Source organism: Rattus rattus, chromosome 2, assembly GCF_011064425.1.
Source record: "Rattus rattus isolate New Zealand chromosome 2, Rrattus_CSIRO_v1, whole genome shotgun sequence".
Taxonomy (NCBI): domain Eukaryota; kingdom Metazoa; phylum Chordata; class Mammalia; order Rodentia; family Muridae; genus Rattus; species Rattus rattus.
Window position 1 is genome coordinate 163,025,074 of NC_046155.1, and position 27,103 is coordinate 163,052,176.

Below are 27,103 nucleotides of genomic sequence, written 5' to 3' on the forward strand. Positions count from 1 at the left end.
GTGCAGGCCTGCAATCCCAGCTCCTCAGGAAGCTGAGGGGATCGGAGCAAAGGTCCAAGACCTGCTAAGGCAACTTAAGTGTCACCTGAAAAGGTCTCTCTCTGTGTGAGTACTCGAATTGTGTATGCCATTGGCCTGTCAACCTGGAGCAGGTAGATGGGCAATGTCTGCTCTGAGTGATCCAGGTGGCATCCGGTCACCCTTAAAAAAAAAAAGACTATCCTTCCCATGAGGACTGTTTCCACACAGCACGGTGTTGTGCAGGACTATCCTTGAGCCAAATTACCACTACCACCACATGAGCTGTGCCCACTGGGGGAGACAATCAGGGGACCCTCAGCTGAATGCCTACCCATTCCTCCAGCCAGTTGTGTCCAGAAGTTGCACACGGCCTCAGGGAGGGGCCAGAGCATTTCCAGAGTGGCAGGGAAAGACTAGGGATGGGCTCCATCTACACAGGCAGGAGACGCATTCAGGCTGGTTACTGACCTGCCAGTGTGACCTCTCATTGCTCTGTAAGGAGCCCTAATAAACTCAGAGGTCTCCCACAGTAATCATATCCTGGTTTGTCATTGGGATCCTAGAAGAAATAGGCAAATTTCATCTCCCGTAGGGAGAAATTCTAACAACAGGTTTACAGAAGAAACTGCACAACAAAATTTAAAAATGGCAGGACACAATCAAGAGTCAAAGTTTACTGTTTTCTTTTCCATCATTTGGCACATATCCAAGGCACATTAGAAAATTAGAAATCATAAATTACTTTATAGAAAAATAATCAGCCCCTCCCTTCTATACATTCACAAGTATTCCCAATAATGTGCACGAAACCACTTCCCCTTTACAAAGTCCTTTGAAAACGGGACTCAGGATGAACCCATGTCTGCAACTTTAGGATCGGGAACATAAAAAAATAATAGAATCTATAGAAAGTTATAAAAAGGAATCAATGGCAACAAATTCTAACTTAAACTCCGACCTGGTTTGTGCTGTAAGTTTTGAATCTGAATCAAAAGACATAAGGTGTGCCAAAGCTGCTCTCTGGTAACCATCGTCAGGTATGCTGTGTCGGGAGGCTCTTAACGGGAAGGAGAGTGAGCAGAAATGGATACAGGTAAACGTGCAGTGACCCAGGGGTCTGTGTTGTTGGGAAAGTGACGGCCAACTTTTCCCATACATGTGGTGTAGAACAAGGCAGAATGGTAGGTCCTTTTCACTCGGACGGACATCAAAACAGCATTCGGGCATCTTCCAGTTCAAGTGTTTCCCAGGCTCCGTTCCGTCATCCCGACGGGATGCTTCTCTGCCTGGCATCCACCGTTCCGTAACTGGCATTCCTTCTCTGACTTCTCCCGGATATAAGGCTCCCCCTTATCCACTTCCCAGACATTTAGCACCTTCCAGCCAAAGGAGGTCAGAGCTGATGGCGACCAGGAAACCCAAATGCTGAGATGAGGGCTCGTTCACTCCCTCCCATTCCTATTCAAGTGTGTTAGTTCGCTTTGAAGAGGAGAGGGTGGTAAATCCGAGGGGCTGTCCCTCAAGCTGGGTGTTCAACGTATACTTAGCTCTACACGGGTTCATGCTCCCCATCTTACTGTAGACTCGTGTCTCAGCAGCAGATTTTCCAGTCCCTTCCTGCTAAGACTGAGAAACACCAGCCTCTTGGGTGGTCAGGTGGCCAGTCACCTCTGGGACCTGAAGTATGGCTGCGTCATTGACTGTGTGTCTGCGGACCATCGGCCGGTGTCCTGGAACAGCCTGTCTCGGCACAGGCCTCCCAGGTAGCCCCTTGTTTCCTTCCTCAGAGGTCTGACACCTGCTCTGGTCTGACAAATCATTCTGCTTCCCTGTGACTCTTTGCTTCTCTGGCTGAAGAAAAGATAAAACTTAGTCATGGCTGCACTGTGCTTTAAACTACCAGGATGGCCGTGCCCCCTCCTCCCACAGGTGTCGGACAATGCACTCAGAACCCCACAGGCAGTGGCCATGGGATAGTGCCCTGTGTGACACGCAGACAGTGCTTTGTGAGTTTCTAATCTCTGATCCTATGTGCTGCTGCTGCTCCCTCCAGCAAGGAAACCTCATGGGAAGGGCAGCTGTCACACAGCCACAGGGGCCACCTGACTGACGGAGCTGATGTACGTCCAGGAGCAGGATATAAGCAAGGCTGGAAAGCTACATATGAAATCGAATTTTATGATGCACGCTGGGCACGGCAGTTCACACCGATAACCTCAGCCCTTGGAAAACTGAGGCAGGGGGATTCCCATGAGTTTGAGGATCATCTGCACTAAAGTACGAAACTCTGCTCAAAAGAGGGTGGGACGCTAAATCTGTCACGCTATATAGCATAAAGTCTCTAAAAACGACCATTTGTAAGTTTTGTGCATTTGTCCCAGCAAACCTGGTGGCATGCGTGATGTGTGCTGTCCGTTCTTTGGGAAAGGTATGTGTTCCTGAGTGTCCTCACTTTGCAGTGGAACAGTTCTCTCTCTCTCTCTCTCTCTCTCTCTCTCTCTGTCTCTGTCTCTCTCTGTGTGTGGGGTGTTTGTGTGTGTGTGTATGTGTGTGTGTTATAACATTTCATCTACGCTGTCCTTATTTCAAATATTAAAAAAGCAATAAACCCTGGCCTAGTCTGCTTCCCGTAAACACCAAATTGCAGCTTCCCACATACATGACTTCCCACATCTCCATGACTTTCTCAGCTCAGACCTGTAATTTTATACGAAAGACAGGGTCTCCCTTTGTTGAACCCACAGAGATCCATCTGCTCCTGCCTCCCGAGTGCTAGGTTTAAAGGCATGTGCCACCACGCTTGTCCAGAGCTGTAATTGTAAACTTACTCCCAAGTCCACACTCTTGTCTGAGCCACTGTAGAGCTTAAGTCTTAACTGTTGCTAATTCTTTCCACCAGGGAGATAATAAAATGAAGGTGACTGTTGAGAAACGTCCTTGGTCGATTACTTTTTTTAAAGCTAGGTCATAAGCCCCCCTACTGTGTAATCACTCACCTCCTGGAGACCTCCGGTAAGATCTGGTACACTTCTATCCCTTCCCATAGTCTCCCTTGACTTCGTCCTCTCCCTGAGATATAAGACAAACCAAGTATTAATCAAAGCAAAGTTAAGTATCTGGGTAATGACCTAAAGCCCGCTGGCCACAAGATGGCAGCACTGGAAGAGCAGTTAAAGCCTCACATGTCCAGGGATCCCCGGAAGCCAATCCCAGGATCAAACCCACCAAAGTCAACTTGAACTAGATAGATAGATACTCACTGGAACCGCCCCCCTGGGTTAATGAGGCAAAACTGTCTCCGAAAAGGTTCCTCTGGCAGGTTGTACATTTTGGGGTTCCCTGTGAATAAAACAGCAAAACAGCCGAAAACTTCATAAAGGTGACTTTGTAGTGCACACACACACACACACACACACGTTCCCTGATTTCCTAGCGTACAGAAAGTGAGAAAGCTAAGTGCTAACTCTGCATTTACAATCCACTATTCCTTGCCAGGCAAACCCGGGTAAGACAGAGTTGTCTTTACAGGGCCGCTCCACAGCCTGAGCCAGTCACGGCAAATCCACTCTGGGATTTTCTAGGAATCCCAGTGGGTTTTTCTACCTGTTGCATCTGCATTCATACTCAATTTTGAAAAGCTCATTAAACAGAATTCTTTTTAAACAACCTTTTAAAAGGAAAGTGCTCATTCCAGGCAGTGTTGGGCAGGGATCACCCTTGGTGCTCCTGCAAACCGAAAACAAGAGGGCCCGGAGAGAGAGCTCAGTGGCTCAGACGCTGCTCTACTCTTAGGATGACAGCTTTGGATTACAAGACACGAAACCACCTACACACCCGGTTCCAAGGGATCTGCTGCCCTCTCTGAACTCCATGAGCATCTCCACTCATGTGCACACACAGACATGCACATATATACATAACTAAAAAAAAAATCGTAAGAGGGTAGGAGTGTGGCTCAGTGGTAGGTGCATGATTGTAATCTTAGCACTACAAAAGCAGAGACAGAGAATCCTGTCTTCAGCCAGGCTAGCCTACCCCAGGAGCTCCAACCCAATGGGAAACTCTCTGACTACAAGTTGGGTGGCTCCTGAGGAATGACAGCCAAGGATGACCTCCCACTTACACACACACACACACACACACACACACACACACACACACACACACACACACTCTCACACACATAACACACACATACACTCACACACATACACACACACTCACACACATTAACAAATACACACACATACATTAACACACACATATACTCACACACATAACATACACACATTAACACATACACACACACAACACATACACACACCTTTTCTTTTTTTTTTTTTTTTTTGGAACACACCACTTAACACATACACACACCTTCAAATACACACATATACACTCATACACATATACACTCACATGCATTAACACATACACACACACACCTTCAAACACATATACACATCTTCAAACGTGCACGCATGCGTGCGCACACACAGACACACACATAGACACAGACACCTAACGCATACACACTCACACACATTAACACACACACTCACATACACATTAACACACATCCACACACACCTTCAAACATGTGCGTGCGCACCCCCCCCCAAAGCACCACCTATCCATGAATTCCCAAATGGAGGCAGGTTGAGAATTGAGAAGCACTTACATTTTTTCCTGATCTCCACAGTCACATAATCCTCGTGCTCTGTCTCCTCGACGACAACGACGTTGTTTGGAGAAGCAGCAACGCAACTTGGCACGACTTGCAGCAACTCCATTATCTTTGAGTCCTAGAGTTTAAAAGGGAAAGTGTCGCTAAGTCGTTTCACTGTTTCCTCTGCAGTTTATCATTCGGGTTCCCATCTAAATGTCCATACTGCTGTCACTGAAGCCCCTCCCTAAATATCTCCCCAACAACAAAACGACAATAAAAACACATCAGGGCCCAGGACGTGGCTACTGTCTCAGCACCTGAGGCTCGGAAGTAGCTTGAGTTCGGGAGTTCAAGGCAGGGCAACAGGGAAACTGTTTCATAAAAGAATTGCACTCTTCATTTAGAAGCTCTGACCTGCACATTCAGCTACTACACACACTGGGGTAACTACAGTAGAGGCAGTTACTACATGGCTATCAAGAAGCTGCTCAGGAGCCCGACCCGAACCGCAACAGAACACACTCCGTCTTTGAGGAAGTACCAAATGGAACACTAAGCATTATCTGTTAAGTGTCATCGACCCTCACAGACACCTCAACCCATTCAAGGGACACCTAAAATTCACCATCACCTCGTCACCTAACGTACTTTCTTAAAAAGTATATCCAATCTCTAGAGACAATATTTGAAACTTTTTCTTTCTGAGGTACTAGGGATGGTACCCAGGACCTTGCACATGATGGGCGGTGGCTCCACAATGAACCCTAACCCGGCCCCTCACTGGGGGATTCTAGGCAGGGGCTCTACCACTGAGCCACGCCCCCCGCCCCTCACTGGGGGATTCTAGGCCAGGGCTCACCACTGAGCCACGTCCCAGCCCCTCACTGGGGGATTCTAGGCAGGGGCTCTACCACTGAGCCATGCCCCCAGGCCCTCACTAGGGATTCTAGGCAGGGGCTCTACCACTGAGCCACGCCCCCCGCCCCTCACTGGGGGATTCTAGGCAGGGGCTCTACCACTGAGCCACGCCCCCCGCCCCTCACTGGGGGATTCTAGGCAGGGGCTCTACCACTGAGCCACGCCCCCCGCCCCTCACTGGGGATTCTAGGCAGGGGCTCTGCCACTGAGCCGTGACTTTGCCCTTAAAATTAAATAGGCATATAATTAGGTTGGATTTATAGTGACTTTAACATCTCTATTGGGCTATTTGGAGTTTAAAGCCAAGAGTCACCATGAAGACGGGAACAGAGGGAAGCAACTTTCTTTCTCCACGACTGACTTGCTGCACTGGAGAGAGTAGTACGCTGGGGGGATCTAAATTCTCTCAGAATCTGAGAACTTAAATCCACAACCGAAAGTCTCCATTATGCTATGGGGCTGGCAAAGTCAGAACAATGTCTAACCTACCACTTCTCAGCTGTGACAGCATCTGCGTGTTCCACGCCTAGGCGTCTACCAGTAGCCATTCTTAGGTATCCCACGTTCCCTTAGGCCTTTGAAGCTACCCCAGGAAGAATGAGCACTGACACATTGCGCATGCCCAGCCAGGAGACAATGGCACGTAGCTAGCCCTGCCTGCCGACGTCTGGCTTCCTCACTCAGCTCAGCACGGAACACCGAAGACCTGGCTGTTGGGATCTCCCATCTGCTTTGAACACAAGGAATCCACCGTGTGCTTCAGGGAGCGTGGAGGTGCCTGAGCCATCAAACGCTCTCCCTCACCTGCTCTGCACAGTCCACCGCCGTGTACTGCCTCTTGTTCAGGATGTCAACAGATGCGCCATAAAACAGAAGCAGTTCCACCACCAAGACATGCCTTCCCATCACTGCCTCGTGCAGGGCCGTGTTGCCTTTGTTGTTGCAAGCATTGATGGCGGCCCCGTGCTAGGGGAGAAACGGGACAGCACGATCCGTGTGACCATTCGCTACAAAATAACTTTAAAAATTCGCTTAATGGCAGAGGCACACGCATCACACCACACACAGAGGACAGAAATCAACGTTTTGGGAGTTGATCTCTCCTGGTTGTTTTTGAGGCAGGGTCTCTCTTACGTTTGCTCTTCTACTGAATGTGAGGAGATCTTGCCAATTTTCCTGTCCCCGCCTCCCATCCTGAGGTTGGAGTACTGGGGTTATAGGCGAGAAGCACAGGGCATCCACATTTTAAAGGACACTTATTTTTATTTTATGTGTATGAATGCTTTGCCAGTACGAATATAGGTGCGTAGTGTGTATGCCCTATGGTTTTGGAGGCCAAAAAAGATGCCAGAAACCGTGGAGCATAGGTGGTTGTAAGTCACTACGTGGGTAATGGAAAGAATGGCCAATAAGCCGGGCATGGTGCACACTTTTAATCCCAGAACTTGGGAGGCAGAGGCAGGCAGATCTCTGAGTTCAAGGCCAGTCTGGTCTACAGAATGAGTTCCAGAACAGCCACATCCAGGGATATAGAGAGAAACCCTGTCTTGGAAAACAAGACAAGGAAGGAAGGAAGGAGGGAAGGAAGGAAGGAAAGAAAAAAATATGAAGAAAAGGAAAGACTAGCCAGTGCTCTTAACACCACTGATCTCATTAGTTCCAGGCATGGTATTATGGTGAGACTGTCTCAAAAAAAAAAAAAAAAAAAATCTTTGATGGTGCTACTATCTAGCCCAGGCTGGCCTCAAACTGAACTTCCTGGGTGTGCGATTCAGTGTAAAATTCTTAGAACTTGTTTTTTAAAATCAAGTTAGATTTTTTTTTTTGTCTCAAGTTAGATTTTTTTTGTCTTTTCCTCCAATATGTGTATGTGTGTGTTTTTTTTTTGTTTGTGTGTTTTTTTTTTTTTTTTTTTTTGGTACACCACTACTTAACAAACCGCCACCAATAACAACCAACAGCCCACCCTGCCTCTCAGGGCCCTGGCATTTATATATCCTCTGAATTCTAAATGTCACACAGTCGTGGAAACTGTCTGCAGCTGACAAAATCACGCCCCTGCTAGAGCTCGAGGAATTACAGTCAGCTGCTGTGGATGATCTGAAGCAGCCCCATGTCCCACACTTGGGAGTAAAACAGAACCATAATATTCCTATGTTTTTTAAAGAACCCAAAATTCCAAAATTCTCACGACATCTCCCCCTTTCTGTTTTAAGTCATTAATTATGCTGGGTGTAGTGGGAAATCATAAACAGACATTTTCGGATCAGTGGCCAAGGTTTTCAGAAGACCTCCCCTGCTCAGTTCTGATCCTCATCAGTTCTGGTGGCATCCATAGCTTTCCATTTCCTCCAGAGATAGAAACAAATCCACGTCCCCACAGCAAAACTTCCCCAGGCTCCCACTCCGATGTTAACACATCCATACAGTACACAGGATGTTGAATTCCATAGTCTTTCTATAAGCTGGTCTCTCTTTGCCTGAGAGTTGAGGTTTTTCTGTTTGCTTACTGTTTCCTGGTTGATAAGAGGTGACCGGCTTCTACTTTTTGCTGCAGGGCTTCAAGCCAGGCCCCCCAAGGCTGTTTCCCCCATGGTAAGAAATGTCCTTGGATATCTCTCTTGGACCTACACTCATTGGTCCAGTGGCAGCCCTTGTCACATTGCCTGCATGCCCTCAGCGTAGAAGCCTAGGCCTTTATTTTGGTTTATATTTATAAAGGACACTGACCTTAGAGATGGCCCGTTCACAATTTTGTTGCTAACCACCAAATTTCTCCCAATTAAAGCACCAAGTATCCAAGTATTTTGGGAGCTGAGGCCTTCGGCACTTGGTCACCATTTCTTTGCAAATGACCGTAATTGCCACAACTGAAGCCTGGGGAATTTTGGGGTCTCAGCCCTTGAGCAATAGCTTGTTCTATGCTCTCAGCACAGTACACATTAGAACCAATATTGGTTGTACACCCATGTCCATAGGGCGCTCCACTTGGTCCAATAACTTTTTACATTCCTCTAATGGTTTTCAACCACCAAGGACTTTTTTTTTTTTTTTTTTTTTTTTTTTTAGACTAGGGACCCCACATTCCTTACTGGAGTTTTCAACCCCAAGGACTCTTATCAACACCGAAATTCCAAAACTCGCACTGCATGGCTCTGTGGTTAAGAGTGTGCACTACTCGTGATGAGGACCTGGATATAGTTCCCAGCACCCACATTAGACAGGTCACCATAGCCTGTTAACTTCAGTTCCGGGGGCTCTGGCGCCCTCTACTGGCCTCTGAAGGCACTGCATGTACATGGTATACATACATACATACATACACACACACACATAATACACACACACATACATACATACACACACACATACACACACACACAAACATACATAAATACATACGTTCAGGCAAAACACGCATTCACCAAAATAAAAATAAATCTTTAAAAACTATAAACACAAAAATTGTTTAAAAGAAAAAAAAAAAAGGCCTGGTGTGGTAGGGAGGGCTCTTACCTGTAGCAACAGTGCAGCGACTTCATGATGGCCGGCAGAGCAGGCGCAAATGAGGGGCGTGTTCCCACTGAGGTCCCTTTTATTAGGTTTTGCATTGGAATCTAAGAGACATTTTGCCACCTGGTCCAGAGAAGAAAAACTTCAGTCTTAATTATGACTTAGGAAAAGAAATCTTTCCTCTCAGGTAGAACGGACCCTCTGGAGCAAGGGGATGAGTAATGAATGGGGCAGGGGGCATTCCCATGTGTGGGGGTCTGCTCTGTGCCCATGAGGTACCAGGCACTAGGGTTTCCACCTTTATCGCTACCTAAGGAGAGTTGCAGCCATTGCTCCCAGTGCATGGTGGGAAGCAGTCTGTTGGACATCTAAGAGAGATGCAGACTAGAGATGCGGTTTTGCCTTTAAAACACCACAGTGGAACTTCTAAAAGCACAGGAAAACAAACACACAGAAAACTTCCCAAAGAAAATGCACTTTAGGAAGTGGTTCAAAGCCAGATCTGAGGTCACACACCTATAAACCCCATGCTCAAGAGCCATGAGGCCTGGGCTAGAGAGATGGCTCAGTGGTTAAGCACACTGACTGCTCTTCCAGAGGTCCTGAGTTCAAATCCCAGCAACCACATGGTGGCTCACAACCATCTGTAATGGGATCTGATGCCCTCTTCTGGTGTGTCTGAGGACAGCTACAGTGTACTTATATATAATAAATAAATAAATCTTTAAAAAGAAAAAAGAGGCTGAGGCAGGAGGATCAAAAATAAAATTTGAGACCAGGCTGAGTTACATACTAAGACCTTGTCTCAAAAAAAAAAAAAAAAAAAAAAGTTAGTAACTGCAAAACTCTGTCTTGAACTGCTACATAAGGCCTTGATTATACTTTATAAAATACTAAGCTAGTTTGCATAGATCTAAAGGCAGTATAGAGGCCAGCACCTTGGCAGAGGAGACACATTGTTGCTGTAGTCAGAAGCACAGCGACAGCTACGCCACCCAGTCTGAATGGGAGTTGGGGGAGGGTCATGGTGGGAACTAGTACCAGCCCCAGGTCAGCCGTTCCATTGTGGGAAGGAAAGAACTGCTCTGCCTTCTGGGCCTCCCCCAGCATAGCCCCAGTGCACCGTCACCAATAGAGGGTCTTGCCAAAACCAAGCAGCTATTTTGCTGCCCAGGAGGTGGGGCCCATACCTGAAAGTGGCCCTGTTGGCAGGCCAGGTGGAGCGGGACGGCTTGGCTTGTGTTTCTGGCACCTGAGTAGGCTCCATGCTTCAGCAGGAGGGGGACGAGGTCTGTCCTGCCATGCAGGGCAGCCATATGCAGGGGAGAGAAGCCGTCCTGGTTGGTCACATTCACACTGAGCCCATTGGCAGGGATCCTTGCCAGTTTCTAGAAAAGGCAGAGGGTGTAAAAGAATGGCATTAGTACTGAGGAGGCTGGGCCGGGGGCGAGGGGCAGGAGGAGGATGTAAAGCACCTCCCTGCTCCTCCCCTCCCCGCCCCCCATAGCTCCTAGGCAAAGTTTGGGATCACAGAGAAACCTGGACTCAACATGGCCCAGGAGTGACTTCCCACTTCTTCACAAGGAGATGAGAGACCAAAAAGACCAACTTCTACATTGCAATAGTGTAAGCCCTCCACAAGAACGCCCCATCATGTGAGGAGGAAGCTCCAAAGACACGAAACGTAGAAGGGGTGCTCCATAAAACACAGGGAGAAACCCAAGCCTGTTTAATAAACAAGACCGGAGAGAGCTCGCAGCACGCAGGCGCACTGGACACCAACCCTCACTCCAAACATGTAAACCGGAAGGCATCACAGCCAAGCCAAGCGGTGGTCACGCGGTGGAACAGAAAGCCCCTCACTGTAGTGCTTCCTAACCTGCCCAGTTGCCAAGGGAACCCACATCAGCATCAGGAGTGACAGAGCCCAAAGCTCATGAGATAGATCTCGGGTGTCCAGGGAGGGGGAAGATGGGCGTTCACGAGCAGCAGTGCACTGACATTTAGACACGGTCTCTCTTCGTGACAGCGCTTAGTAGGAGAGTACGCACAAAGATGGTGGGGCAGGTGGCACGCAGCTGTAACCCTAGCACCTGGGTAGAACAGGAGGCTCAGGACTCCAAGGTCATCCTTAACTACAAAGGGGGTTCGAAGCCAGCCTGAGATTAAACAACCAGGTCGCCTAAGTGTTTGGCAAACCTCCTGAAACAGCCGGTGCACCATTTACCTCCTACCTCACCTTCATCTTTAACCCCGACACTGCCTTCTTATCCCCAGCGGTTTCAAAGGCATGCTGAGAGGACAGCAGAGCATCTCACTGAGAGCAAGCCGTAAACTGTCTGAGTTAAAGGGTGGCTCTCACTGTATGTAAGTCACACCTCAAGAATAAAAACAATAAAATGAATAAAAAGAGGGCAGGAGAGAAGGCTAGGTAGTTAGGAGCACCAGCTGCTCTTCCAGAGGACCCGAGTTCGGTCCCCAGCACCCACATGGCAGCTCACAGCCACCTGTAACTCCAGTTGCAGGGCATCTGATGCCCTCTTCTGGGCTTCATGGGCACTGCACACATGAGGTGCAGTTACACAAACGCAGAGAAAACACCCACATGCATAAAATAAAGCCCGGCATGGTGGTGCATTGCTTTTTTTTTTTTTTTTTTTTTTGGTTCTTTTTTTTGAACCCCAGCACACCTGAGGTCCCAGAGGCAGGCATATCTTTATATGAGATAGGTCCAGCCATATTTTGATGAGTTTGACACCCCTGATCTACATAAATCTGACTTCCAGTCAGGCCTATGTAGTGAGACTCGGTCTCAAGAATGAATGAATGAATGAATGAGTGAGTGAGTGAATGAATGAACAAATAAATAAATGGTGGGTTGAAAATGACCAAAGAAGGGATAATGCTCTTAACCCTCACCTGACTAGTCAGTCCTTCCGGGATGCCTGGGTCAATCATGAATTACTTAAAGCAAAGGACTTCCTAGGCAGAAAAAAAGAACGTGCCTCCCGCCCCATCCTGCCCCACAGATCCAGGCAGAGCCAAACCTTCTGGGCTGGAGCACACTTGGGGCACTGGCACAAAGGGTGACAGAATTCAAGATCCACCGTGCTGATGGCTTCGTCCATATCGTCTAGGTCATCCTCCGTCCACTCCAAAAGGTATCGCACCTGGAGGTAGGCAATGAGGAGAAACAGGAGCTGGGTTATTCTGATATCTTTACCAGCAGCGTGCACAGTTGCACATACACACACACACATGCACACACGCACTTCCTAAATCAGTTTCCTGGACCACTGCAGTCACTGACGAAGAGCATTTGTTCCTAATAATAGACTCACACTCACCTGTGCTCGAGTTGTTCTAAGTCCCCCCGGGTAGCATAGAAGGATTAATCTACCATTTTCCAGCATACGAGTCTTTGCCCCATCTAAGAGGGGCAGACTGAAGCTGCTTGGAGGGCAGGCTTTTAGACCTTGCCCTGAGTACGCACTCCTATGCCACCTAACCAGTGTGACGGTTTGTATATGCTCAGCCCAAGGAGTGGCACTATTAGAAGGTGTGGCTCTGTTGGAGTAGGTGTGTCACTGTGTGTGTGGGCTTTAAGACACTCATCCTAGCTGCCTGGAAGTCAGTCTTCCACTAGCAGCCCTCAGATGAAGCTATAGAGCCCTCAGCTGCCTACACCATGCCTGTCTGGATGCAGCCATGTTCCCACCTTGATGATGATGGACTGAACCTCTGAACCTGGAAGTCAGCCCCAATTAGATGTTGTCCTTATAAGAGTTGCCTTGGTCATGGTGTCTGTTCACAGGAGTAAAACCCTAAGACACCAGAAGTCAACCCCAGATCCTTGCTTCCTAAAACCTCGTGGATGATTCCTCAATGTTGTGTTCCAGAACACACAAGAATCCCTGACCCCACCCCACGGTCATGCCAGTACCATACACCAGCACGCAGGGTCAAAGCAAAGACACCTCCAGACAGGGTATGTGGGGGGTTCCAGCATCCATTAGTTACTAGGACCTGAAATTTGAGAAGACAGCATATGTGGTGGCCCATACCTCTAATTCCATATCTCAGGAGGACTGCAAGTTCAAGGCCAGCCTGACTGCATAGTAAGACCTTGTCCCCCCAAAGAAAACTATCAATGAGAGATCACTTAAGAAAGAAAGCAACCAGAGACATGCATTTGTAGGCTTCACTGTAGGACTTCAGGGGTCAGCATACACCTGTAAGGAGGGCAGAGCTTGTGGGGGACCCCATCAATGCCAAGCCTCCTGTCTCCCATGGCCCTTCCAGATCCTATATTGGGGTGGCAATTACAAAATTAACCAACTTGGATCTCAAGTCAGGGTAGGAACCAGATTGACAAGTGGCCTTGAAAGAGGCCTTGTGACAGCACAAGGTCCAGTCTGGATGGTAACTCAGGGCACTGCATAGGTTGCCAATGCCCACCCCTTCCATAAATGGCCAGAACCCCATCCCAGCAGGAGGCAAGCAGATGGGTCATGACCCAGGCTAGTCATTGTTTGCTGCCCAGACTATCAGGCTCCCACAGTGTCTTTTAAATACCTAAAGACCACTAGAATGCTGGGTTTTCCAGAGATGGTCTCATGAGAGAACCAGCCCGACAGCAGCTAGGTGCAGACTCCTGTGTTCTCCAGAGAGCCGTGTGCCATTCTGATGGACTGACATCAGTCTCTGAGAAAGGTGGAGGGGTTACATGATCTCCAACACTTTGCTCCCCCTCGCTCTGCCTCTTTACAAACTCTGTTATTGTGTGTATGTTTGCATGTGCATACACGCATGACAGTGGCCCAGGGCGCCACAGGTGCCAGAGCACAAGTGTGGAGGTCAGAGAAGACAGCTCTGTGATGGGTTCCAGGGACTGAAACAGGCCATCAGGCTTGTGTAGCAAGCCTCTCTGTTCACTAAGCCATTCCACGCGCCCTCTTTCTAGGCTGGTTTTTTGTTTTGTTTTTTGTTTTTCTGTGGGCTGTCACAAGGTGAAGAAATTCATCTGCCACACAGAAGTCTCAAGCACAGGTGGTATTCTGTCCAAATGCATGGAAACCAACAACTCTGGTCAGTCCCCTGAAACCGTAGGTTCAAACAATTCAGTCGGTTCTTTCCAGTTGTCCTGTCACTGTGACAACACAAGGAACAGACAACGCCCACTTGGTCATCAGTGAAAAGGACTCTTTTTTTTGAAAGATTTATTCATTATTTTGTGTGTGCGTGCATTCATGCATTCGTGTGTGTGTGTGTGTGTGTTCCTCATGCATACATGCACATCACAGGCATGCCTGATGCCCACGCAGGCCAGACAGTATTAGTGCCCTGGAGCTGGAGTAGGTCACAGTTATAAGTCCCTATGCTGGGAACAAAACCAAGGTCCTCTGCAAGAGCAGTGAATTCTCCTAACCCATCCACCCCCAGCCACAGAAAGCACAGTTTCTAGTATTTTGTTTTGTTTTTTTTTTTGGAGACAGTGTTAGCCCTGGCTCTCTTGGAACTCCCTCTGTAGACCAGACTGGCCTTGAACTCAAAAGATCTTCCTGCCTCTGCCTTCCAAGTGCAGGGACTAAAGGTATGTGCCACCACCACTACCAGCCTTCAGAAAACACTCTTGGAAGCTGTAATGTGCCCTCGGAAGGTGACTCATTCAGAGCTCCAGGTTTGCTAAGCAGGGACATCCTACTTCTAGGAGGCAAAGAGAAACTGCCCATGGCACCCCCGGGAAGACCGCCTCTACCGTCTGCCATTGGTGTGAGTCCCATCCCTACTTGTGACATTCAGAGCCTCAAGCCTGCAGGCCCAGAAAGGAGCCCGAGGTCCAGATACTGCCGCTGAGTTTCACCCAACCCTGGCTATGTTTGGCCCTCCCGCTCCTCTCTTTCCTGAACCTTGGTCTGGATTCTTGCCAGCATCACTTTGACTCTCAGAATGGCAAAGTCTAGAAGGCCAGGGACAGGGAGGGATGGCGTCACGCTTGCTATGAAACTTCTTCCCGGGAAAGCCCAGCACCACAGTGATAAAGTCCATACAGAAAGCCACCACTTTGGAGGGGGAGGAGCTCACAGAGAGGCCACATAGCTAGACACACACAGAGGCATGAGGAGCGCAGCCACTTCAAACTAAGAGCTTTGAAAATGCGCTTTCTTGGGGTTTTAATCTCAAAATGTCCCACACAGGCTCCTGTTTTGATGTTCACCCACAGGGCTGCTATTCATATCGTACCCCGAAGCCCATGGAGCCTTTAGAGTCTGGGTCCAGCTGTGGAAAGTCCTGCACTAAGGACAGGCCTTCGGAGGTCATACCCACCCCTGGCTGTCTCTGGTTCCCCTTTGCTTCCTGGTCCACCCCATGTGAAGAGTGGCTGCCTCATGATCCCATCACCAAGCTGTCGCTGCCACGGTAGCCTGAACTTGGAAACTGTGAACAAACCCTCTTTCTCTTCAGGTCCCTGAGTGTCATGCATTTTGCCACAGCGATGGTCCGGAAAAACTCACCATTTCTAGGTCGCCATCAGCAACTGCTCTGAGAAGCTTTTCTACCTTAATGGAAGGAAAAAGCGAGTCAGGGCAACGGCTTTAACAATACAAGGACAACAGAAACGACACGGCATCCTGGAGCCCCGGCAGCGCTCTGACTGGTGGCTCACTCGGGGTTTACACAGACTGGAGCTGCTGGTTACGTGGGAGCCCAACGGTGACCTTGACACAATAAGGCTTTCTTCCTTTTGCTTGGTGACACTGGGAGCAGAACCTAGGGCTTTAAGCCTCTAGGCAAGTGCTCTCTCCCTGGGAGAAGCCCCCAGTTCTCTTTCTTACTCTGTATTTCAAGATAGAGTCTCGCTGAGTTGTTCAGGCTAAGACTTGAACTCACACTACAGCCCAAGCAAACCAAGCCAAGGTGGTCTTCCCGCCTCGGCCTCCTGAGGAGCCAAGACAAGAGGTGTCTGTCACCAGAGCCAGGTCAGGATCACTTCTGAAGAAGCCAGCCACCCTGATCCTCATACACTCAGCTCTCACAGTGAAGAGATAGGAGTATGAGAGTAGACACCCCTTCCCAAGAACAAGTGCAGGCCTCTGAGGGACTGGGTGCCCTGCCCTTTCTGTGACTTTGCACCAGATGCCCCCACCAGGAGAACGGTGGTCGGTGGTGGGGTGCGGGTGCCGGATGACCCCTCTAAGGTGGTCAGCCAGTGACTCCACAGAGCAGCAATGGAACCGTGAGGTAATGAGTTCTACCTCTGCTGAAGGAGGAGACGACTGTTGGTGCTGACACTGAACAAACACGATGAAGGAAAGGAAAGCCAGCTGTGGCAGCTCACGCCTTTAATCCTAGCACTTAGGAGGAAGAGGCAGGCAGATCTCTGTGAGTTCGAGGCCAGCCTGGTCTACCTAGCTAGTTTCAGGATAGCCAGGGCTACACAGAGAAAACAAAAACAAAAGATGGACCATAAGTCGGGTTTGATAAAATATGACGCGTGTACGTGTCAGACCGTGAGGGATGACGTGCACCACAATATTAACAGGATGTTCACGGGACAGAGGATGGACTTTGAGAGTCTGACACTAGAACTCTCAGCTTTATACACGGATATTTTTCTTAGAAAATAGCGTCTTTGTCTATTCCTAGTCCTGCCTCAGATCTGCATCTCTGTCTCTTTCTCTGTGCCCCACCCCTCTCTAACACACACACACACACACACACACACACACACACACACACACACACACACACACACACACACACACACACACACCACACACACACACACACACACACACACACACACACACACACACCCACACACACACACACACCACACACACACACACACACACACACACACACACACACACACACACACACTCTCTCTCCAAATTCTGCTAAGGAAAAAAGACCAGGCCAGAAAAGAAGAAGACCACGTGACACACAGTTGGGCTCATCTCAAAGGCACTGACCTTGGACTAAACAAACTGGCTGTCCTATAACTGGAAAGCAGGCTGCAGGCTCGCAGGCAGCCATGTCTGCCCACAGGGATGTAACTGGCCTCCCCCACAGGGATGTAACGGGCCTCCCCACACCAGGGCCCACCCATCTCACAGGCTCACCTCCCTGTAGTCCTTTTTGACCTCTTCTGGCCTGAAGCTCACCGATACAGAAGAAAAGCTGGAGGTAGAGGAGCCCTGGCTGATGGAATCCGCAGAGCGTGTAGGGGACGGTGCAGGGACCTGGAGGGGAAGGAGGCACAGGGAACAAAAGGGACACGGGTAGGGTCACAGATACGTCAGGCCTAGAGGAGAGTGCCAAGCTCAGGGACAGCAGTGGGCATGGCCGTGTAGACTTACCTCAGAAGGCCTTGGCCTCCTGTCAGAGGATAGATGATGAGCTTCCATGACAGACAGAATCTAGGGGACAATGGGGACAGGAAAGGCATCCAATGAGATGGGCTATGACAAGCTATGCGCATGCCCAGCACCCCGACCCCCGTGGAGTCCGGACAGACTGCTCAGAGCAGGTTAAAAGCACTTACTGCCAAGCTCGACCCCCTGAGTTTCATCCCCACACATGCACACACAAAATAAAACACAAAACTTAATGCTTTTTTTAAAAAAGGAGCTAGAATTTTAAAAATAGTTGTTGAGAATTCTCCCACTATTTTTAAAGTGGCATTCACTTTTACCAGACGTTGGTTTGCCTCATAGTGGTAACGCTGGGCTTACTTTTGTAATGAAAACGAATCTTCTGAATAGACACTGAGTCTTAGAATACTCTAACACTGATCACCGAACACAGATAACTTTAGCATCGGAAGAGATCCTTTAGATGGTTACTGTGATGACCACCCAAGTCTGGCTCTCCGTTTCTATCTTTGTGTTTACCTGCAGAGTTGCACGAACGTTTACCATCAGCAAGAATCTCCAGGGGCTGGAGAGATGGCTCAGGGGTTAAGAACACATACTGCTCTTCCAGAGGACCTGAGTTCAGTTCCCAGCACCCATGTCACAACTATTTGTAACTCTAGCTCGAAGGATATCCAGCACCCTCTGCTGGACACCAGGGGCACTACACCTATATGTCTATAAATTCACACAAACATGCACACACAGAATTTAAATTAAGATAAACAGGGGTGGAGATGGCTCAGTAGTTAAGGACACATTATGCTCTTCCAGAGGTCCTGAGTTCCATCTCTAGCCGCCATGTGGAGGGGGACTCAAAACTGCCTGTAACTCTAGTCCCCGGGAATCTGATGCATTTATCTGGCTCCCAAGAATATAATACACACAGAAACATATACACTTAAAAATCAACTTATTTTTCAAAGCTGTCTCTTTCACTTAAAAGTAAGTAAAATATTAAAAATAATAAAAATAGAACCTTTTTAAAAAGAAGAAAACAAGCCTTATGTCCTGCAAACCCTCCATCCCCCTGAGCAGATGGAAAATCTAGGACTTCCTCCTCTTCTTCAAAAGACCAAGTCTAAAGGCATGGTGGTGCTAGGCCTATAATCCCAGCATTCAGGAGACAGAGGCAGGCTATGAGTTCAAGGCTAGCCTGGGCTAAATACTGAGGCTCAGTCTCTAATTAACCTAATTCATTCAATTTCAGGCCACATTGAAATAAAGTTTCCAGAAGCAGAAATGAGGAGAAGAGAGCTTTGTCCACCACCTCCCCACCCCACCCCCGCCACTGCCCCGTTCCACCCCTAGCCCCCCCACCCCCGTCTGCTTTCTCTGCTCTTCACAAACAAAGCCACCACCCATTTTTCACACAGTCCACTGGCTGCTAGAGGCCTACCGCTCAGGGGCCAGAGCCAATTCTGCTGGGAGCAGCTCATAACGACCACACTGAGAAAGTTTTCCTAACAAAACTGAAAATTGTATCAAAGAGCAAAGCCCATTTATGGCATCCCAACTATAACAGAAAGATGGTGGACCAGTTCTGTCCTGGGGCGCTAACATACACTTTCTCAGGAAGGCCCGTCGGTGAGCAGTTTTTTTGTTTGTTTATTTTTGTTAAAGAGTCACAGGGTTACTCAGAGGTGAAAAGAGCTACCTTCGAGTTCAGTGCACACTTGAGTGGTGTTTCCTTCAGTCTGTTCTGGATTGCTGTTGGGGCTCCGTTCTGCAGCAGCGTCTCTATGATGCCCTCGTAACCCCAGCGAGCTGCAATGTGCAGGGCTGTGTCTCCTTTCTCGTTACCAATATCCAATCTGCAGGCCTGGACATCATAGTAGACCAGGGCCTTCACACACTGCCAAGACACAGCAAAATCATGGTTCTCTGACAGGAAAGCCAAGGGCTTTCCCTCAGCCATGGTCCATGCCCTGGTTTGACCAAGGCTCCACTTACCAAGACAAAATATGGAGCCCAGAAGTTACAATTCAAGGGTTCCACATTTACTGATCAGCACACCTCATTTTTTTCAAAAGAACATAACTAGGATAGTGGTAGAGTATTTGTCTAGAATCCCCCAGTGAGGGGCTGGGGGTGTGGCTCAGTGGTAGAGCCCCTGCCTAGAATCCCCCAGTGAGGGGCTGGGGGCGTGGCTCAGTGGTAGAGCCCCTGCCTAGAATCCCCCAGTGAGAGGCTGGGGGGTGTGGCTTAGTGGTAGAGCCCCTGCCTAGAATCCCCCAGTGAGGGGCTGGGGTGTGGCTGTGATATAACATTTGTCTCTTTGTCTAGCATTCAAGGAGGCCTTGGGGCGACTTCCAATAACAAGCAAAATATGACGGGGGTGGGGAACACCAATTGTCAATCAATAATCAGTGAGTAAGGAGCCTTGCCTAAAAGCTCAGTGTTTGGAAAACTGAAGGAGTTTGAGGTCAGCTTGGGGTGACAGTCAGGGATGGCCTGTCTCAAAATAATCCAAAATATAATAAAAGAAGTTTACAAAATTCCAAAACACAGCTGTACTATATATACATACACATACATACATACATGAGTGTATTCGTACATTGGGAAAAGATTTAAGAAAATAAAATTATATAGTGGACCACAGACCCATCCAAAATAAATCTCAAACTAGGAGCTGGGCAAGTATTTACCAAGGTTTATACAGATGGCAAGTCCAACTGTAACTGAAAATAACTTTTCTTACCACAAAGAGCTGTTGCAGAAATAGATACAAATTACATAACATTAGATACAATTTGAAATTTCTACAAGGACATCTGTGGTGAAGCCACGCCTTTGTCCCCCACTATTCACTGAATAGACCACACAGGAGGACTGGGAATTGGATGCTTTGCTGGGCTACACCATAGAACCAGGAAAAACAAAACAAAACAAAACAAAACAAACAAAACAAAACCGGTGCACCTCTTTTTGTATACCTCTGGAAATGAGGCGGAAGACAGGTAACAAATATATACATTGTAAAGAGACAGGCAGAAATGGGAACCACAGGGTTCCTGGATGCTGGGATAAAGTGTAATATACAGAGTTTAAGAGCCAAATGTAGTGTGCATGAGTAAAAGTGATTTAATTTCGGAGCAATTGGGTCTTACATTTCTCAATATATAGTGACCGTAATACACTGACCGTAAACTACAGGTCTAGCAGACGTTACCCAAGCCTGGGGTTCCATCCCAGGACCCCTGTAAAGGTGTGTGCTGGTTAGTTTTTGTCAGCCTGACAAAGTAAGAGTTTTCTGGGAAGAGGGAACCTCAATGGTGACAATGCCTCCATGACGCTGGCCTTAGGCAAGTCTGTGAGGATTTTCTTTATCAGTGACAGATGAGGTAAAACCCAGCCCATAATGGTGGGGTCATCCCTGAGGATCTTGTGTTGTATAAGAAAGCAGACTGGGCAAGCCTGGGAAGCGAGCCAGTAAGCAGCATTCCTTTGTTATCTCTGCTTCAGTTCCTGCCTCTGGGTTCTCCCCCACAGTTGCTATCCAGACTTCTTTCATGATGGACAGTGACTTGCAATAGAAAATGAACAGTTTCCTCCCAAGTCAATATAGTGGGTTGGTCTAAAGATGCCTACATTCAAATGCTAAATTCTGTGTTGCTTCAAGTGGAGCAAATCCTCCAGAAATACCAGCTTTTGTTATGCAAATCTTGCCCCCCCCCATCTGTGATTGGTTAATAAAGATGCCTACCCGGTAGAAGAGAGGTAGGTGGAGTATTGGTTCAGCTTGGGGTCTGAGGCAGAGATCAGGAGGTAGAGAGGAAGAAGGTACCATGGTATAGGTAGATCATGAACGCATGGCCAAGAGGACAGGCCAGTTGGAGTAGGAGCGGCCCAGGCAGAGCATGGCAAATGATATCTTGGGATTATTGACAGGGAAGTAGACAAAATAGCGTGGAGGGTTGATATCTGCCCGGCTCTAATGCTTTAAGGCTTCTTATAAATATAAAGGTTTATGTCTTTTATTTAGGAACTAAACAATCAAAGGTGGGGTAGAAACCCCCAATTATTATTTACATCATCATAGCTGTAGAAACCAAACTAGGGCAAGATGGAAAGAAAGAATGGATTCCACATGGTTGTCATCCTCTGACCTCCAGGCATCATGGCACCCGTCCCAACACACACACACACACACACACACACACCATGCAAAAAGTAAATTAAATGAAAAAAAAATTAAAATCACATAGCAACGTTTCAATCATTATAACACAGAACACAACACTGGTCTGGTTTCAGATCTGTGTTTCTCCACAGGTGATATGAAAAGCAGCACTTGGGGTGAGCAGGAGCCACTTACATCCTCCTGCCCGTAGGTGCAGGCCAGGTGCAGCGGGGTGTTGCCGTTGTTGTCCTGCACCTCAGTGTTGGCCTTGTAGTGTAGCAGCAGCAGCTGGCAGAGGAGAGAAGACAGCAGCTGAGCCCCAGAAGCAGCACAGAGCACACATAACTATGTCCTTCCAGAGAGGTCACGGTTATATCCTAAACAGAACATAGGCTATGCACTCCTGGCCCTAAATTCAAAATTAACTGACTTTCTTTCATTCTTTCTTCCTTCCTTCCTTTTTTCTTCTCCCAACACCCATGTTAGGGGAAAAACCTAAGGCCTCACCCACAGGTGCTTCAGCACAGAAATACACCCCCCAACTTCCCAATCTTGAAAAGCGTTGAGCTTTTAATGCAACCCAAATAGAAAATTCCATACCGTGTCCAGTGTGTCAGAGGCATCTGATGTATGCCAAAGCAGAAGAATACTTAGTTCAAATATACCAAATGGCCTTTAGGTCAAATGCCTCATATTCCAAAATCCAACAGGATCCAAAATCCAAAACATCTGAACATTAAGGTGAAGGACCCTCAACCTGTACCTCTATTAAAATTATGCCACGACAGGCTGGCAAGATGGGTAAGCAGATAAAGGCGCTTGCCACTAAGCCTGACCACCTGAGTTGAAGTCCTGCCACCCACATGGTGGAAGGGGAAAACAGACAGCAAGCTTTCCCTTTGATCTCTACATGTGCACTGTGGCTCACATGCACACATACGTATGTAATATGCACATAAGTCATTGCATCCTGTCAACACAAAGTTTAAAGGAAAATGTCCAGAACCCTGCCCTTCCCACCCCGAGATGATCAGGGATTTCCCCATCGCAACCCATCTCCAGGGAGGTCCCTTGGCCTGAGGTTCCTCATGCCTGGAAGGCAGCACTGGATTAGCACATGGTGCAGCCATGAAGCCACCACGAAATGCTACATAGAACCGCTGCTCACCGTCACACTTTGGAAGCCTTTCTGACATGCCAGATGTAAGGGAGTAGACCCATGATAGTCTGTGGCGTTCACTACGGCACCTTTGGAGACCAGGAAGTCAATGAGGGATGCCTGACCTGCAGAACAGAAGACCTCTTGTTGGTAAAGGAAACAGAGGGCCTTCCACCTACAACACTACCTCACTCTGGATGGCCCTGGCAGGAGACCCACCAGGAGACACAGCCACAGCTGTACAGGAGCCAGAGCTGACACGAGTCAGGCTCTGCAGACTTGAATCACTGTGGGATGCCCTATGAAGGGATCACACCCAGGTCTGTTCTCCATAACAAACGACAATGGACCAGGAGCTGGAGAGATGGCCCCATGGATAAGGGCACTGGCTACTCTTCCAGAGGACCCAGGTTTGACACCCAGCACCCACATGGTGGCTCACATTTGTACTCCAGTCAGTCCCCTAGTTTTGAGTGGCCTTGAACTCATAATCCTCCTGCCTCAGCTTCTTGAGTGGCTGAGATTACAGGTCTGCATCATTGCACCTGGCTCAACATTAGGAGATATGTGAACCCCAAGCCACAATTCTGTGAGATCGTCTTAGCAGACATTCCAGCCTGTCCTTACTGGCCAGCAGGGGCCCCAAGCTAGGAGAGCCATGTGAGTCCTTTATCAGACTGTGAGGTATCATGGTGGCCAGCAAAACCAGAGGGTTATTTGTCAATCTTTCCTGCCCTGTGGGATGTCCCTGCTAGTACCCCATCACCTGGGTCTCCACTAGCCTGTGGGGCACCATCCTTTTGCCCTCACAGAAGCCAGCCCAGGGCCACATACCACAGAGGGCAGCCACATGGAGGGGTGTTTGACCTCTGTCATCTCTGGAGAAAGGAGTGACAACCGACGGATCATTCAGCCTTCTGAAACAGAAAGAAGATGGGGAAAAATAACCACAGAGAAAGGCACAGCAAAGCTCCTCCCTGCCAGGCTGCACAGACGGTACCAAACCGGAGGCCTCCGTGGGGGTGAGAGAGAATCTGAGGCCTATGGCTTCAGTGTCCATCTCCACCAACCCCTCAAGCCTCAACACGCTACAAAGTTGCCCTTAGAGCATAAAGGGAAGCCAAAAAGTCATTAGAAGGAACTGGTACCCACAGCTCTCCATGTTAAAACCCTCTAGTGAGGCTCAAGCAGGACACGTGCAGGGCCCTGGGATGGGGCTGAGGATGGGGAAGAGGCAAGTGTGTCACCCTGCACTCGTGACAGGAGCCGACAGCCGAGGGGCGATGCAAAGAGTCCAATCTCATGGCATGGCTGCAGCCCGTGAATCCTCACCCTGGCGCTCTGAGCCTGCAAGGCCCCTCTTACCCAGAGACAAGCTTCTCACAGGCCTCACAGGAGCAAAGCGGGTGGCACATCTTTTGCATGGCGTCTTTGTCTTGGTCGTCTTGACTCAGAAGTCTTTCTACTTCCTTTTGGTTGCCAGAAGCGATGTGCTAAAGGGTGCGTTCCAAATATTATCAATGTTAAGGAGTCACTTGCTTTCCAAGAAATGGTTCTTTTGGTTTGGTTTGGTTTGGTTTGGTTTGGCTTGGTCCACTTGTAGGTGGACCCAGGGTGTCTCCATCATAGAACCACAACCTGGATCTTCTTCAACTTAGAGAAAGGATCTCACTAAGTTGCATATGCTGGCCTTGAACTCACACTGCATACCAAGCTGGGCTAGAATTTGCAATCCTCATGCCTCAGTCTCCTGAAAGGCTGTGATGACAAGCCCAGGATGACTAGCCTGGACCACCAAGCCTGGCTTATTTTGTTTTTTTTTTTTAAAGACAGGTCTCATTCTGTAGCCCAGGCTATCCCTTGGATTCTTTTTTGTTTGGTTCCCTTTTCAAGACAGGGTTTCTCTGTGTAGCTCTGATTATCCTGGAACTCATTCTGTAGACCAGGCTAGCCTCAAACTCAGATCTCCACTGCCTCTGCCTCTGCCTCCAAGGGCTGGGATTAAAGGCTTCTCTGAGATGATGCTGAAATAGCCATTCTCTGGGAACTGGCTCCCAGCCTGTCTGGGCAGATGGAGACACTGGTTTGGCGACTGAGATGAAGTCACTCTGGGTGACAGCTTCAGGGCAACACGAATTCACATTCAATTACTGTTTCTATAAATGCAGCCATACTTTAAAAAAAACAAAACAAAACAAAAAAAAAACAACCTGACAAAATGTCCAAAGTACTAAGAAGAGGCACACGATCCAGCTCAGGCCTCAGTGTGGATTTTGACGGCAAAAGTGGATTTCGTTAGCCAAAGCCTCAGTTCTGTAGGGTGACACAAACCTTTAGCTCTAGCACTCAGGAGGCAGAGGCAAGAGAATCATGAGTTTACATTCTGCCTGGGCTATGTGGGTAGGCACTGTCTCAAAGCACCGTGGACTGAGGGCACAGCTCAGCTATGGAATCCACTAGTCAGGGGCTGGCGTGTGGCTCAGCTGCAGAGCGCTTGCTTAGCATGGGCAAGGTTCAAGTTCCAGTACTGACAAGGGAGGGAGACAGACAGACAGAATCTCGGTGTTATCTTTATAGTAATCAAGTATATCCTAGGCTTAAAGGAAAGAAAACAGCGGCAATGTCAGGAGATGCCCCCTCCCCCCAGCATACACACCCATGGGGCTCGGCCTCTGTGACTAACAGATGTGCTCCCTCTAGAGATCTACTCTGGCTCCCGGAAGCCTAGAAACACCAGCAGACCCTCAGAGAAGGTCCACTCTTGGGCAGTCCATAGTGACAGCTTGAAAGTGCCTCATGGGTTCCCCAGAGGACAGTGAGCCTCTGAATAGGGAGGTTCCTGCCCTCAGGACCAAAGCTGCAGGCCTCTGATGCTGCACTCTCAGCTAAGGCCTACCACAGAACGCTGGCACCTGGGGTCCAGGAGAGGCTCCATCAGGTGAGGAAGAGGTCCCACCGAGCTGGCCTTGAATGGCAGACAAAGGTTATGAGGCCCAGCAGCCCCCGTGTGCTATGCTGTGGTAGCAGTACAATGCGTGTTAGGGAAGACAGGTAGTCTTCCAACCACTCTCCCAGACAGAACACAAATTAATCTCCCCGGGACTTTTACAGAGACTGAAAGACGGAACAGTGCTCACACATCACCTCCAAAGCCATCCTGGGCGTCTTACCTTAAACAGGCAGTCGATGGGTGTTGATGTCATCTGGGACAATAAGTTCATCCGCTGCTTGAGAAAGAGTCTGTCGCCAAATCCCTCAGCGTCCTGTAGTTATCACACATCACAGACCCCTGTCACGGACCCTTTCCAAAGAGGTCCCAGGCACAAGCCCTGTCATCCCTCCCACTCTCCTCGGCAAAGATGGGTACACTGGGAACTGAGCTCTGAAGACTGTGGCCTGGGCAGCAAGACTGCAAGGTGAAGAAAGTCACCTACAGGGGTGGAATTTGTCACACACACGCCACCAGCATCCAGACTGACACTTGGCTCATCCCAGCCTCCGCCATCTCTGACCTCTAATGCCTGAATGCCCTGACTGCTGCTTTATCCAGAGCTGTGGATAACATCACCTGACACTGTCTTCTATTTCCTGATGTCAAGCAGCAGGAGGAATCTCATGTCACGAGTCTGCTCATGAAAACATCTGTCTAATTCACTGGAAAAAAATAATCTAGGAAGATATAGAGGAATTCCTGACCCCTCTCTCACTCCCAAGCACTTAGAGCATTTCAAGGAGCCGCCCAATTCATAGATTCAGACTTTCCTATCAAAGGTAATGCTTACCCGGACACAAAAAGGTCTAGAAGTTTGGGACTGGGGAGATGGCAAGATGCTTGCTGCTCTCCTAGAGGGCCAAGTTCAGTTCCCAGCTCCCATCTCAGGTGGCTCACAACCGCCTATAAATCCAGCTGCAGGGAATCTAACACCCTCTTATGGCTTTCACAGGTACTGCACACAGACATCTAACATGTGCCTGTGCGTGCAACACACACACAAAATCTAAAGATGTAGAAATTTATACTTTATTAGCTATTATTGTTACTACCTGATGACCATGATGGCTAAAACTGTGTGCATTACAGGTAGCGTTTGAAGCAAGACTTTCAATACTATATTCTGTTTGTTTCTTTGTGGGCTTGCTTTGTTTTGCAGTGCCAAGGCCTTAACATGCTAGACAAAGCCCTCTCTTGAAGAAATGACTTCAGCTTCTCACTGCAGAACTTGAATCAAAGTGATCAACACTGAATCTCACCTATAGCGCCTCACTGGGGCATTTTAGGT

At 48.5% G+C, this 27,103-nt stretch overlaps 1 protein-coding gene across 1 annotated transcript in view; it reads right to left on the minus strand.

Moving 5' to 3' along the window:
- Positions 1–659: 659 nt before the first annotated feature.
- The window catches only part of Ankrd27 (ankyrin repeat domain 27), a 51,884-nt gene continuing 25,440 nt past the window's right edge, over positions 660–27,103 (minus strand). Inside the window, exons 13-29 of the mRNA XM_032893849.1 lie at positions 25,994–26,086; positions 24,189–24,316; positions 23,658–23,740; positions 22,833–22,948; positions 21,860–21,952; positions 19,196–19,393; positions 17,485–17,544; positions 17,248–17,367; positions 15,637–15,681; positions 12,169–12,291; positions 10,312–10,509; positions 9,125–9,244; positions 6,413–6,574; positions 4,703–4,826; positions 3,282–3,360; positions 3,018–3,090; positions 660–1,872 (exon numbers count right to left, since the gene is read on the minus strand). Coding sequence (XP_032749740.1) covers positions 1,642–1,872; positions 3,018–3,090; positions 3,282–3,360; positions 4,703–4,826; positions 6,413–6,574; positions 9,125–9,244; positions 10,312–10,509; positions 12,169–12,291; positions 15,637–15,681; positions 17,248–17,367; positions 17,485–17,544; positions 19,196–19,393; positions 21,860–21,952; positions 22,833–22,948; positions 23,658–23,740; positions 24,189–24,316; positions 25,994–26,086 — 2,046 coding nt within the window. The 3' untranslated portion in view covers positions 660–1,641. The remainder of the gene's footprint in view (positions 1,873–3,017; positions 3,091–3,281; positions 3,361–4,702; positions 4,827–6,412; positions 6,575–9,124; positions 9,245–10,311; positions 10,510–12,168; positions 12,292–15,636; positions 15,682–17,247; positions 17,368–17,484; positions 17,545–19,195; positions 19,394–21,859; positions 21,953–22,832; positions 22,949–23,657; positions 23,741–24,188; positions 24,317–25,993; positions 26,087–27,103) is intronic.